The sequence below is a fragment of the Mesoplodon bidens genome (genome assembly GCF_964165515.1).
Source record: "Mesoplodon bidens genome assembly, contig: HAP1_SCAFFOLD_1673, whole genome shotgun sequence".
NCBI lineage: Eukaryota > Metazoa > Chordata > Mammalia > Artiodactyla > Ziphiidae > Mesoplodon > Mesoplodon bidens.
In genome coordinates, this window is record NW_027672144.1 from 4,196 (window position 1) to 19,895 (window position 15,700).

The 15,700-nt window shown below is 33.5% G+C and overlaps 1 protein-coding gene across 1 annotated transcript; it reads left to right on the forward strand.

Moving 5' to 3' along the window:
* Positions 1-4,756: 4,756 nt before the first annotated feature.
* LOC308610546 (kinesin-like protein KIF18A) lies at positions 4,757-15,460 on the forward strand (the record flags this gene model as incomplete). The annotated part of the gene is made up of 4 exons (XM_081259638.1): positions 4,757-5,198; positions 5,943-6,050; positions 11,737-11,846; positions 14,124-15,460. Coding segments are annotated over 4 exons (743 nt in total), but the record flags the coding sequence as incomplete, so codon positions are not given.
* Between the last annotated feature and the right edge of the window lie 240 nt (positions 15,461-15,700).

The window sequence follows — 15,700 nt, forward strand, 5'->3', positions numbered from 1 at the left end:
TACCACACCCTTCCCACATCTATCACTACTACTACCACTGGAGTCCAAGCTCTTGTTATTTCTTGCCTGAGCTATAGCAATAGTCTTGTTACTGTTCTTGTTCCTTGTTTCCTCTCTTACCCATTCATATTCTCTTCTCCACACAGTAAGCAAAACAATCCTTTTTTAAAATGTAAACCAGATCACATCATAACCATGCTTAGAATCCTCCACAGATATCCCTTTGCACTTGGAATAAATCCAAGCCCTTATCTTATCCATATATCCTAACACAGGCTGGCCTCTTTCAATATCTCTAGCTTCTCATTTCTTCTCTCCCTCTAACTCACTACACTTCAATCACACTAGCCTTCTCTCGTTTCCTTGAGCTCAACAAATTTATTGTTGCCACTGGGTCTTGTGCTTCCTGTTTCCTCTACCTCTTTCCCCAGATCTTTGTAGGCCTGACTCCTTCATAGCCATTCAAGTCTCAGATCACATATACCATTCTTAGAATCACCTTCCCTGGCCATCATAAATCACACCCCTCCTATCTCCCATCACCCTCTACTCCACGTTTCTGTCTTACTGTCTTTACGACTTATATATCATTATTAACATATTAAGATAATTTATTTTTCTGCCTTCTCCCCTAAGAAATGTAAATTCTTAACTGTTCTGTTTGCTGCTATATTCTCAATACCTAGAAAAGGTCTGGAACATGGCAGTGCTTAATACTCGATGAATGAACAAACAGTGAATCTTTTTATGCACATGCAGTCCTCTTAGGTTGTTTTTCTTGTTCCATAGCTGACTACAGCCTTTTTTTTTTCATTAATCAAATAAACGTTGATACCATATTGAAAATAATAGTAGTAACTTCTTTTAAAGATCTGGACGTTATGGTTATTGTTATTATTTGGACATGAATTTCAACAAGTCATATTCACATAACCATGGATCATAACCATTTCAGAGCAATAGAAATGCAGTATACCTACACTGTGTTGGAGAATTAAAGTTCCAAGACATGGTCTAGAAATAACAAAATTTTTCGGAACATAGGATACCTGCTACCTTCTATCCTTAGTATATGATGTGGTAGGCTGGTTCTTTAGATGGAGAGACCCTGGAGAGAAGACTTGCTATCCTCCCGAGCAGCTGCCAATCTTTTCCATCCCAATTTATAAGAGCTTACCTTATAACAATGCATTTTTAATGTCCTGTCACCTCCTGTGTGGCACTTCTATTGCTGAGGTATTTCATTGACTACCATTACCTATTAGAGTCCCTTGTTCTGAAAGTCCTTAACTACATGATTCCTTTTCTCATTTTATGGGCCCTTTTTAAAGGAATTATAATCTTCCTCCAGGTTCCTTCTTTGTCATTTCCACTCTGTAGGCCAAAGAATTACAGAATCTTGTTAGATAGTATTTTCCCAGGCTGAATCAGGGGAAAATACAGACTCCCCAAGCCTGCTTTTCTGGAAAGTTACTGCACATCCTCTAATGGAAAAGTACAGCAGATCTCTTTTATAGACATAGACCTAGCATATCCAGTGGTTGTTGTAGCCTCTAATCCAGCACCCTCCAGTTTGCCATACCCACTTAAAGTATTCTTGCCTAACTAAAGGGGAATGACTATTTATTATATAGTTGTATTTATATATTCTGGATGTTGTATTCAAAATGAAATTTCATGTTGTTTATCATGCTCTTTTAGTCTTCAGGAATAAATGGAATCATTATCCCCTTACAGTTACAGTGAATTGACTGTCTAATTTTTATTTAAGCCTTTAAATCTTATTTTGCTCTGATTATCTTCCGAACCTTTCTTAGCAACTAGTCAGCCTAAGTAGTTCTGAATTGACCATCTATTTTCTGCTCTCTTTTTATTTTATCTGTACTTAATAATTGAGAGGATAGAAAGAAAAGAACCCCCTGGATTTGTATTTTGTACATGCTGTGTGTCTGTAGCATCTCTCCTTTCAGATCCAGTAAAACAGTGGTATGTGAGTCCGTTATCGGCCACATCTTCATGTTTCTCCGTCAAGTTATCATATCCTATCAGGAGAGCAGAATTATAGCTAAAGAGAATGTCATTGTAAGATTACTATTGCTTTTACTGCAAACTGTTACTTAGTCTGATCATATCAAAATTTGATATTGGATGTATGTTTAGATTATCCCAAAGAACAGGTAGATTTTTTTTTTTTTGGTGTGTTATGGAAGAACCCCCCCCCCCTTTTCATGCTGTTTATAAACAATAGAGAAAACATGGTCCACCATCATGGGAATTTGCCCACTGCCACTCCAGAGATTATCCCGCTGTAGATATGCACAAGAAAAATAGTTACTCTGGATAATCCTTATCCCTTGAGATTTCATGGTCCATTGTGTTCTAAATTTTAGAATGTTGTTACGACGCCTGCATGTTCAAATAACACTTAGGTATGCCTGCTTTAACAGTATCTTTGGTTTATATTACAGTTTATCATCAGCCTTGATAAACTGGATATCTGATAAACTGAAAGTGAAATATATTCAAACAATATATTGTTTGAAATATATTCTTTTGGTGATAATGGTGTGCTGGGTATTGATGGAATACTGGAAAGTAAATTACAGCTTACCCTGTGAACGTCGTAATGCTAACAGTTGAAGCCTATATTTCTAGAGCCTTTCCTTGAGCCCTAAATATTTTATAGATATTATCTAATTCTAGAAAATCCCTGTACATAGAAAGATAGTATCCCCTTTTTTCTAGGGGGTATTAATGCCCACACTGCTTAAGTGAGTTGCCCAAGGTCACTCAGTGAGTTGTTGGTGAAGCCAGAAATAGAATCCAAGTCTCCTGACTCCCAATTCAGTTTTCTATCCTCGATATAGTTTTCTATCCTCTACATACCCCTGCTCCCTCTCCTGGGAAAAGAAGTTAATCTTCCAGCTATTAATAGCCACCAAATTGGTGGTAGCAGCACAGTGGAGAAAAGTTACTGTCTTTACACTGCAGCATTAGTATAAAAATATCTGGTAATGGAAAATTTGACAAATGTCATGTTAAAGGGAGTGGAAAATTATTTTAAGATCTGGATCTCATTTATCTAGTTCTCAGAAAAGTAAAATTCCTTAGTAGAACAGAGATCATATTTTTCTTCCTGTTTTTAAATTGTATTTCCTAGAGGGTAATTGTCAACCTAGCCACAGCAGAGTCTACTGTCAACTAATGTAATAAGAATAATGCATGTACTGTTGCTGATTGTTATAAATGTATTTTCTAACTTGGTTGAAAGTTTGAATTGCTTTATTGAAATACATAGCACTTATTTTATTCAGCTTTCAGTGTTACTTAAGTTATTATTATATTGTAAAGCAAATATAACATCAGTTGGGAATTTTACTGCCTGATTTGAAAACATGGTGAGAAATACACATTATAGTTTCTTCCCTGGACAGCACACTCCAAGCAGAGTTACTTTGTGTCAGGCACCATGAAGTTTACCAGAATGAAATAGGCAAAGCAGGAAAAAAATATATTAATTAAAAAATGCAGCATAAGTACACTGGAGCTGATCAAGATTATTGTTATGTATGTAATCAAGTCATTATTTTGTACACTAAAAGAAAGTGAGAAATCTTTATGTACTTAAATATTTAAGCATGTCTAGTATTGTGGGAGTTCACACTTAAGTTCAAACAAAACAATTTGTCTCTTAATTTTGGAGCAAGGAACAAGAATTCCCCTACTAAAAATCTCTGGACATTATGTTTCTGTTTAAAGCTTACTAAACATCATTAATCAGGAGAATGACATGATCAGAATTATGTTTTAACTGTAAGTGTAAAAGATGCAGGATTGGTGAAGATTGGGAAAATCAAGGAAAAGATAAAAATCTAGTTATGTGGGACGCACGTGACTGAGAAGGTAGTGGCAAGAGAATAATTAGAAACGCGAGTGTATCGCCATGAAAAAAGAATGAGATAATGCCATTTTCAGCAACATGGATGGACTTAGAGATTATCATACTAAGTGAAGTAAGTCAGAGAAAGACAAATATCATATGATAACACTTAAATGTGGAATATAAGAAAAAAGATACAAATGAACTTATTTACAAAACAGAAAGACTCCCAGACATAAAAAACACATTTATGGTTACCAAAGGGGAAAGGAGGGGTAGGGATAAATTAGGAGTTTGAGATTAGCAGATTAAAAACTACTGTATGTAAAATAGGTGAACAACAAGGTCCTACTGTATAGCACAGGTAACTATATTCAATGTCTTATAATAAACTATAATGGAAAAGAATCCGAAAAAGAATATATATATATAAAACTGAATCAATTTGCTGTACACCAGAAACTAACAATGTTGTAAACCAACTATACTTCAATTTAAAAAAGAAAAAGAAAAGAAATAAGAGTATAGAATAAGAGGGTCAAGTACAGATCCTTAGAGAAATGTATACATTTACTGGATGCAGTTTATTTTCATAATTGCCCAGTATCTCAAGATAGCTGTATCTATAAATTAATATTGATATTAGCTACTTAGTATCTATTTTCTGTTGTAGAATTTCTTTATAATGAGTTTATTAACTTTAACGTTATTAGCAATAACTTTTTTTCTTTCCAACTTATTTTCTTTTAAATTTTTATCAATTTGGCAGAAAATATACTTATTATTAGCTCTTTTTTTCCCTTCTCTTAACTGGTATGGTTATTGGAAAACTATTTAGGCAACATTATTGAACTTCTTTTTAATTTTGTTGAATAGGCACATCTTCGAGTGAATCTAATCTGCTTAAAATTCCTCCACAAAAAAGAATCCGAAGAAAATTAATGCCTTCTCCCTTGAAAGCAAAACATCCCCCAAAATCTACACTGTCTGAAAATATGCAGCTCAATGATTCCCTCAGCAGAGAACTTCAACCCATTGTGTATACTCCAGAAGACTGTAGAAAAACTTCTCAATATCCATCTTCAGTGACCCTATTAAAATCATCATCACATACTACCAGTTTTCAGGCCATCAACTCAAATACAAACAGTGAGAATTCTCTGAAAATGTTGTGTGAAGTAGATATCCCTCTCAGCAAGAGAAAAGAATATGGCGAGGAGGATTTGGAGACTACATTTATTATATGTGAAGACACCAAGAGCTTGAAAAGTAAATTACCTGAACAAGAATCACTACCAAACAACAACATTTTACAAAGGTACACAGGACTATTTGCCAATTCTTCTTTTGTTTTATTTACATAGCCTTTAAACTATTAGCTTTCTTTTTCCTCTGTAGCTGTGTTTAAGATCTGTTTCATAGATGAAGTATGCTATCTTGATTACAAAAGTCCGTGTTTTTACCTTCATTAAATTTTAATTGTCTTTCTCTCTAAATATTAATCCATTAACACAATATTGTGAAGTCTTTAATTTTAAAACTTAAGTTGATTGACCCTTGTTAGGCTAGAGGAGACCTTAAGATATATTTAGTTTGTTCTTCATACTCCAGAGTTAAGATGTTACAAGCCATCAATGGATGATTACCAATTGTTTATTATTATTTGTTAATATCTTCACTAAAGGAAATACCACAGTTTCTATTGATGTTTAGCAAACCTCATCTCACTCTGAAATAGTCGTAAGTCTAAGGTATGGTTGACTGCATGTCATCCAAGCAAAAACATATCCTTCTCACTTAATATGTATATTCAAAATGAATCTAAATATGGGAAGAATGATACCTTCACCTTTCTATGCTGTGGGAATGCAGAAATCTATCTATGGTTTTAAAAAGAGAAAAGAAAACCCCAGGCAATCAAGGGAAGTTTATAGTATTGAATAATGTTTTCCTTTATGTATTAAGACAAAATGATGTTCTAATTATGGAAGTGTATGCCCCCTTTTTTCTCCATAGTACAAATCAAAATTACTCTTTTTATTTTTCGTTATTTAATATACAGGCTTGCCCCTTCTTCATTCTCAACTAAACATTCTCTGCCTATACCAAGCATAGTACCATCCTACATGGCAATGACTGCTGCTGCCAAAAGGAAACGGAAACTAACAAGGTACATTTAAACATAAACTGGTTCAGGCTTTATACTTATGTAAGATCATCTTTATACTTTGTTTCCTACGGCTCTTTTTATTTCTTGTAATTAGACCGTCAATTCACATTTAAGCATACCGTATAGTAAACTGCTCTGAATGCAGCACTAGTTTTTTTTATTTATTTATTTATTTATTTATTTATTTATTTATTTATTTATTTATTTTTAATTTATTTATTTTTGGCTGCACTGGGTCTTTGTTACTGTGTGCGGGCTTATGCTGCTCTTCTTTGCAGTGTGCGGGCTTCTCATTGCAGTGACTTCTCTTGCTGCGGAGTATGGGGTCTAGGTGCACAGGCTTCAGCAGTTGTGGCACACTGGCTCAGTAGTCATGGCTCACGGGTTCTAGAGCGCAGGCTCAGTAGATGTGGCACATGGGCTTAGTTGCTCCGTGGCATGTGGGATCTTCCCGGACCAGGGCTCAAACCCGTGTCGCCTGCATTGGCAGGCTGATTCTTAGCCACTGCGCCACCAGGGAAGTCCCAGCACTAGTTTTATATTATCAAAGGGAGATCTTGATAAAGCCCAAATATTTCACTTGATATTTGTATAAAGTATTCCATATTTCAGATTATTAAAAATAAATTTAAGAGTCTTCTGGCCTTCTAAAAGGTCATTTAATTTTAAGTTTTCTTCTGTTGACAATTTTTACTCATCTGGTATTTCTCCCTTCAGACATTACTGAATTTCTTCAGTCCTAAAATTATATTATTTTAATGGATTTTGATATATGACTAAAATGTGATGAGTGAATAGACTTCTGTTTCTGGCTATGACATTGTAGCTTGTATCACACAAAGCTTTCCATCAGGAACAATTATAAAAGCTGATAAAATTCAACAGCTGCTTGAAGGCACTCGGGAACAACCAACACAGCCAGGACTTGAGGGTCTAAGATCCCAGAGGAAAGGAAAACAAGTTGTGGCGAACAAGACCTTCTCTGCCTCTTTTTTCCATTTAGCATTTGCCAGTTCGTGGCATCAAATATAGAGGTCAAGCAAAAAATGGAAGCCTATAGCTATCAGCATCTCACTGAGCTAGGGAAACAAAATCTATGTAGCTTTTGCCCTCAAGGTATTGGCCAATTTCTAAACTCTGTGGAATAAGAGGCCACAAAACCAACTAAAAGTGGCTGCCAAGAAGCTAAAGTAATAAGCAGAGTTTTGACCTTCTCATGGGACCAGGACACTAAAATGGTTGTTTGGGATCATCATGGAGAAAAGACCCTGTTAAATGCCCAGGGTTTTATTTGAAATCTTTGAAGGCCTATGCTTTAGGTAGGAGTAGGGCAAACTGGAAATAGACTGGTTCTTGAAAGCCTGAAACAGACCTTTGACCAGTTCAATCCCTTTTTGGATCAAGGTGATCTATCTCTATTCTGCCTACTTGCCAGAAGAAAATTAAATCATCTCTGAAGAATATACCACCTCCAGCCTCTACAGTTTTTCATATGCAGTGTTTAGCACTTAAGCAAAAGTTACCAAGAATGCCGGGAAACAGGATGAAATGACTGAAAATCAAGAGAAAAAAACAAATTAGAGAAGCAGAGATACAGATATTGAGATTATCAGATAGGGACTTTAAAATTTTAATTGTGATTAAGTTCAATAAAATAGATGATACTTTCCCAGAGAACTGGATTCTATTAAAATGAATCAAATGGATATTCTAGAACTGAAAAATAGAATATACTGAAATTGCAAACTCAAATCAGTTTAACAGATTAGGCATGGCAGAAGAAAGTTTAGTGAACTGTAAGATAGGTTAATAGAAAAATATTCAAACCAATTGCAAAAGTATAAAAAGAAAAATATGGAGAAGAGCAAAAAGAGACATATGGGACACAATTAAAAAGGTCTAGCCTATGTGTATTTTGAGTCCCAGAAAGAAGTGAGAAAAAGAATGGGAAAAAACAGTATTTGAGAAGATGCTGGCTAATAATTTTCCAAAACTGACCAAAGTTGGCAAATCACAGGTTTGAGAAGCAATGCAAACTGCAAGCAGCATTAATACAAAGAGAAACATACCTAGGTACATAGCAGTAAAACAGCTAAAAATTAAAGACAAGGAAAAAAGTCTTAAATATATTGTTATATGACATGAAGCCCATTATATAGTCTTTATATCCTGTAACATAGAATGCAATGACAAGATACAGTGAATGGTTAAATTGTAAAATGGATTTGACTTGCTTTACCTCTTTTTCTTTAACGTGATTATGGAGAGAAGAGCATACGATCTTAAGATAACTCTTTTTTAAGTTTCCTATATTCCACCATGGATGTGTTATCATCCGGGCTAGTGCTAACAAATTTGCAAACAGCCTATTTGTTTGTGCCACATAGAGTATCATCTCATAGTTGCATTTAGCATCTGTCCAAAGTACCAGCGGAGTCTTGAAATGTTTATGTTTAAAATTCATGGATTGATTTTTCCTGAATGTCTCTGACTATCCATGACATTTACAGTTTTGTATTTTGCTGTGTCACAAATTTGGATTGTACCATTAGTCGTATATGGGAATCAGTCACTTAGCCTAGCTAACCACCATCATCTGTTTTATCCATCTTGTCACTAATTTTCATTTTGTGAGTCATGTTACTCTTTTCTTTAATTAATGCTGGGGACTTTTCTTGTTCTTCACTGGTAACATGCTCTGCTGTTGTAACTAAGATGTAGCAAAAGTTTTTTGCTTCTTAGCAAAAGCTAAGAATAACTTTTAAATGTAAACATAGTCATTATCAAAACCAAATGATTTTTCAAGAAATGTCCTGGTATGTAAATTGTGTATTTGGAGTGGGTTTAGATGAGTTAAAGGGCTTCCGAAATAATATTAAAGGACAACTAAAGAAAGTAAGATTTCTCATAGCCTATTAATTGCTCTGTTACATTCCCTCTGGTACCAATAATTAGATCCTGCCATTAACTAAGGTTAAAAGAGATTAATGCTAGAAATGTACATAATTACTTTTTAAAAGAATCTTCCTTTCCCCCAATTAAATCTACATGAGCTTGAGAGTAATGGACTCTGGTATTTTCCACTTAACAGCTTTATGTACATATTTAGGTGTGTGTATATTTTGTTATGGTTTTTAAAAATGAGGAACAGCTCCATGTATATAATTACTTTTTTCTTTCTTATCAGTTTTTCTCTCAAAAGAAAAAAAAAAAAATAGCATCTAGAAGCACTGGATATTCCAGAAACCTACCAGACTGAATTTTTCAGTAACTACTGAAATTGAGAATATCAGATGTGTAATCATTTCAATTTATATAATGACTGTAACAGACTATTTTAACTAAATGCATCAATTTACCAAATATATATTAAATTTTTTCTTATAAATTATATTTATTAATTTGGGGTTTTGTTTGCTTTGTGTCTGTTTCGTTGGTTGGTTTTTTGTTTGTTCCACAGTCTTTCTTGGCACTCAAAAGTGGTCTCACACCTACATACATTTTTGGTTTATTTTGAAAAATGTCTATGATTCCAACTAGAAATTATCTCCACTGAAAGAATATGAGATGCATTATGTTTATCAAGCAAAAATATTATACCTATGTACGGGAACAAAAGACTAATCTTAACTTTTATTAATAATTATGGAAATACATTTGGCATACAACTAGAAGATTCTGTAGGTTTCTTCTCAAAACAGTCTTTAAAATAATTTGAATTTGTACCCATACCAATTTTAGGTCTTTTTATTTTGTGATCTAATATAAATCTAACAAATTTATAACAAATGTTAAATATTTTATTAGTTGACTATGTTACCTAAATCCTAAAAATGTTTGAGTGTGTTTTACTTATATATAAATACATAACTTATTTGATTAGGCTTTGATTTCATTCCTAGAAATGTGAGTTTTATTCAAATAGATTTACTCAAAACCCCGATTTTCAAATAAAAACAATCTGTGAGTGAAAACAAAGGTCTTAGAACTAACCAAAGTGAAGAATCATACCATAAAATAATAAAGAAAACCTTAAGATATATTGCAGGGAAAACAACCCTCATCGAAAGTAACCAGTGACTCATCTTTACACTTGAAGACATTAAAATCACCAAATGGCCCAAAAAGAATTTTTGCCTTAGACAGCTGATATATATATATATATATATATATATATATATATATATATATATATATATATATATATATATATATATGATAGATATATATATATATAATCCAAACTCTGTGTTTTAGTATCCAAAATAGATTTATAGTAACTTAGTTTATTTGGCACCATTTGTGAATAGAAAATTTCTACAACTGAATTTGTTTACTTTCATAACACAAGTACTTCTCTGTAACCATTTTGGGAAGATATTTGCATTCTTGAGCAGAGCTGGCAAAACCATCATTATGAACACCATAATCATTTCTCTTACAGGCTCTAGAAAATTTAGATACATAGGTTGACTTATTTTTCCCAGCATTCACTGTGCTTATCCCCATTTTTCTTTGCTAACATACTAAATTGCCATTTCTGACTAGTTTCAATGAGCATATAACCCATATTCTCCTGTTCCACAAACATAAACCCACATCACTTTACCACAGGTTTAGGATTGCCAGAACAAGTTGTTGCCATAAAGGGAAGCCTCCAATTGTTAATCCAACTGACAAGCAAATTAATATCAACTTGTAAAATGGTATATAATATCTTGACTAGCCAGAAATTTCCTAAAATTAGCTTATTTGAATCAGTGTGGAAAGGGATGTTCATCTGCCACTTTGACCTCCAACCCTACCTGCTAAAACTTGATCCTCTGTAGGACTGGGAAGGGTTGGATTGCTATTTTTCAGGACCCAGATCAATCTCATCTCATCCACAAAATCTTCCATTTTTCTTTCTTCTTCTAAACTCGGGAACCTGCGGCTTCTTGTAGTTTGAAAACGTGTGGTGCTGTTTTTTAACTCTGCCTTGTATTATTTTGTGTATTTGTCCTATTTTTCCCCCATCCCACCATATATCTATTATGTAAGTTTTCAGCACATGGGTTGTTTGTGCCTTACTCACTTGTATATCCTGTGACATGAGGCCACAATAGGTGTTCAGTAATATGTCAACTCAAATTGAGTTAGAAATTTGACCCATTAATAACATGAGAGTGATGTAAATTTTTGAAGACAAAACAAATGAAAATAGGTCATTCTTTTAATTTCACTTTCTATAATTGCAATAATCAGAGAGAGATTCTCATTCTATTACCATGCTTTGATTTAAAAACAAGGTTTGCAAACAATCTCACCTGTTCATATTCCCCAGATTAGGGATTTTGTAATCTGAGATTAGTTTTTCACCTCTTGCAATGTGCTCCTTATCTCTACACTTTGAATAACAGTGCTTGCATGCAGTCCAGCACAGCACCCTGAAATGTTCTGTTAAAGAATTGTGACATACACCTCTACTCATAATCTCCAATTTGAATAAACGTCATTAAAATCACACACTGCTAAACTTCCCTATGAGCCAAAAATTTATTTAGTATCTCCAATTACTTCCATGGGATTTTACAACTTAATATTTTAATATTTCACTTTTTCTTTAATCATTATTGAATGTAGAATATGTATTTGAACTTAGAGATACAAAAAAAGACTTTACTAAAATACAACTTTTCCCTTGAAGCCCTACATCAAATACCTCACTAAGTGCTGAGGTAAATTCTGGATCTGCCAAGCGTGTTCACCAAGATAATTCAAGTGGTAAGCACGTCCAAGAAAACAGACCAACAATGGGTATGTCTCAGCTCTCATTTTGATATTTAATAACATGATTAACTAACATATGTATAGTACTTTATATATTTTTACAGTGTTTTCATGAGAGTCTCCTTTTATGTACTCATCACCTTTATTATTGTACATGGTGAGTGTGGTTATCCCTGTTATAGATAAGAAAACTTAAGACGCAAAATAGAAAACATGCTCACCCAAGATCACAGAGATATTTCATGATGGAGCCAGAACCCAAAACTGGATCTCCTAACTCTATATTCTGTACCCTTTTTGTTATCCATACTGCCTCGTATTGCAGAAGAGTGGGTAAATAATTTAACTAATAATTGAAATAATTAACTATGTTATTTAATAGGTTAGTGATTAAGTATATTTTACAGATAAACTATATATATATTGAAATTTTTCTCTTAGCCTCTTATTTTTAATAATTTGGCCTCTGATTCATTTGTACAATTATTGTGAGGTTCCATTCTATACCTAGTTACAAGCATATTTTAACTCCAATTAGCAAGTTGAAAAAAAATGCTGATGGTGGTGATTACATCCTCTCAATTGCATATGGAGGTGACATGAGTCCATGGTAAGGAAACATCTTCAGTGAAACTAGAGGTATATAGCACCCACCAATTTCTAGGCCTTTGTGTCCAGACCTATGTTTCTCTGACACTGTAGTTCCTAAGACTTCAATCAGGAAGTATTTATTTACTATGCATTCACTATGTGCTAGGTTCTGTGATGAATATAAAGATCATTAAGACCCAGTTTTGTTCTTCTCTAAAGGAACTTATAATTATATCACTTGGAATTTAAAGGGGTTTCATGAGATAACGAGTATGTCTAAGAATAACATGAAAACTATTATTAATTTTTTCTGTCAATTCTTTTTCATTAGAGTAATATAAAATTTCTCAATAGCTTTGCCAAGCTGCATTGATAAATCCTTACTTCTTGTGGTGCCCAGTGGCAGTTGTTTACCTTAAGCTCAGTGGAAATGTCTTTTGTGCAGATTTAAAAATCAAACAATGAAGTCCTGAAAAGAAGAATTTACTATGATTATTTGGTTCAACATGCCATATTTAATAATGCTTAACATTGTGTATATGCAGTTGTTGTAGATATGTACTGTCCCATTGGTCTTCTGAAAAAGTTCTCCAGGAAGTCATAATCCTGCAACCAAATAATAAATTTATGATAATTCTCAAATAATAGAGACTTAGGTTTCCTAATATGCTTATTTTCTAAGAATAGTATAAAATGCATCAAATATCTTATATGTAATTAGAGATGAATAATCTATAGAGAAAACAGTAGGAGAGAATACTAAACTACAGTACTTGCCAAAGAGGAAAGATTATGTCTTGTTAAGGATAATGGAGCACTTAGAAAAAGGTATTAGTTTAAGGGAAGATAATGGTTTATGTACATTAGGATATCCAAGTGAAAATGGCCAAATACACATCAGGAATTACTAGAAAAGTAAAAGAGAACTGGGGCTGCCTTCCTTAGAATGTATTCAACTGACTCCAACTAACAGTGTACAAATTAAAAAGAAAAAAAAAAGGAACATCAGTGGGAAAGAAGGAAACTCCGTTTACTGAGCATTTAGAGAAATAAGAAATAGTGTCAAGAGAATATGTGCCCCTAAAACTAAAACCTAATGTGATCAAGAAAATGGATAAGAGATTAGACAGACCCATAAAGAAGTCAGTGGCCCCCTTTTGTAACAACACTTTGTTGAGTAGAGAATCATTGTGAACACTGAAGAAGAACCAGAAGAGTGGACATATGTAGATGGAACACATTTTAGAGGTAGCCGTGAAAGGAAAAAGAGCTATGGGATCAGGATCAGCACGTTAAGAAGTACTGGACTCAAATGATACTGCTAAATTGGAAAAATTTGGAAGTTTGAAAGTCCTAGGGAAATAATCCAAAGAAGGAAAAACAAAAATTGATGATGCACAAAAGAAAGGGAGCAATGTTCACAAAAGTAGTCTTTCCTTAGTTCAAGAACAGAAGTAAATGTGGTAGTTTATTCACTGACTTCACTCGATAGCTTTGGGGCAGGGGAAGGGGTGTACGTACATGCGCACTAAAAGTTCAGTTTACGATGTGGAGAAATGAATTTCTTCTTTAAAACCAAGGATATTAATGTTTCTTTGTTGGTGTTCTGTTTTAAATCAGGTTAATTAACAGCTGTGAAGTTTAACGAATGATGAAAATTCTTTTTGAATGATACTTTTACCATATTTATATATCTTTTTATTTCTTCTCTAGAATATAAAAGAAACATCCATAAAGTAAAGCCAACCATGGTTAGAAAATTTGGAAGAAGTATTTCAAAAGGAAATCTAAGATAAGTCTCTTCAAAATCGAGGGACATGAAATTGATGTCAGCTTTTAAAAGGGTTTGTTGCCAGTACCCTTTCAGAAACTTCTTAAAAATCTTTGAAAGAAGACCATCTTTAAAGCTAGGTTTATCCAAATACCTTCAGCAAGCAGAAAATGAAATTCCATCTGTTTTGTTCTTTTGTATTCTAAGCAAATGTAAAATTTCAACAGAAAACGTGTGTTTTAAGTTTCTAAAATATTTGCTACCCTTTAAAATTCCTAAGTCAGTATGGTGGCAACTCAGTTTTACTATGCTACAAGTTGATTAGGACATTTTAGAAAATAGTATACTTAAATTATCTTTACTGTTCTTTAAAAATAAGGAGAATTTAGGAGTGATAAAATTATAACCCAGGATTTATTTGGTCTTTTCTTTCCAAAAATACCTTGATGTACAAATGTACATATATGTGCCCATAAAGTTGTTGTAAATATTATTTAAGTAGTCTTCATGAATAAAATACTAATATTGTTTCTCACTACTAGATATATTAAAGATGTAGATTTTATAGTGCTTGCTTTTCTGTCTCGTGACTACCCCCTACACACCTTAAACTATTATTTTTTTTATAAAATGTTAATTTTGTATATTTGTATTTCAGATTAGCTCAAGATATGTGGCACTGGAACCAAACCTGAAAATAATCCATAGGTTCCTTAATAATAATGAGAAGATGTTTTAATCATTTTCTCTGCTATAGGAAGTACATGGAGCTGCAACTTAATCTTATGTCCTTGTTCACCTGCTTTGTTTGGCTTGTTTATCTTCTGAATACAACAAGTATTTGGTTAAATGAACTTCTAATTTCATATGGCCTAGGACCTGTCCCATCAAAGCAAACAACCATTTAACAACCAGTTGCAAATTTTAGACCTTTCTGTTATTAGTCATGTTTTTCAAATCAAAATCTAGTTGAGAGAGTATGAGATGGAATAATGATCTTTGAAGTTCCTTCCAGCTGTGACACTCATAATTCCGTATTCATAAAAGTATACCTAGGATCTGCTGTAGGGAGAACAACCATAGACAATTTTTGTTTTCCTTTTGCCATTACGCCTTTGGTTGTGTCGCCTATTTATCAGCTACATTAGCGTCTCTATTATTCCTTTCCATCTATTTTAGGTAATTATATGTTTCAAAAGAAATCTTTTTACCACATACTGATGAATGGCTAGCTAGCAGGATGGTGACCCTACCTCGTGGTCCACCTCACACCACAAGACGTGAGTGATTTTCTTATATTGTCATTTTTATCAGCTAGGGATTTCACCTTCTGTAAAAGTTACTAACAACGCCTTTGCAATGCAACCACATTAAGGGGAAATTAGAGAGAATAAATAGTAATGAATGTGGGAAAGGAAAACTGTGGAATATATGAATAAGGAAAAAATTCATGCATTTAAACTAAAACAAGGTGCTATTTAATAACTCACTAGGAAAACAATTTTTAAATGAACTTATG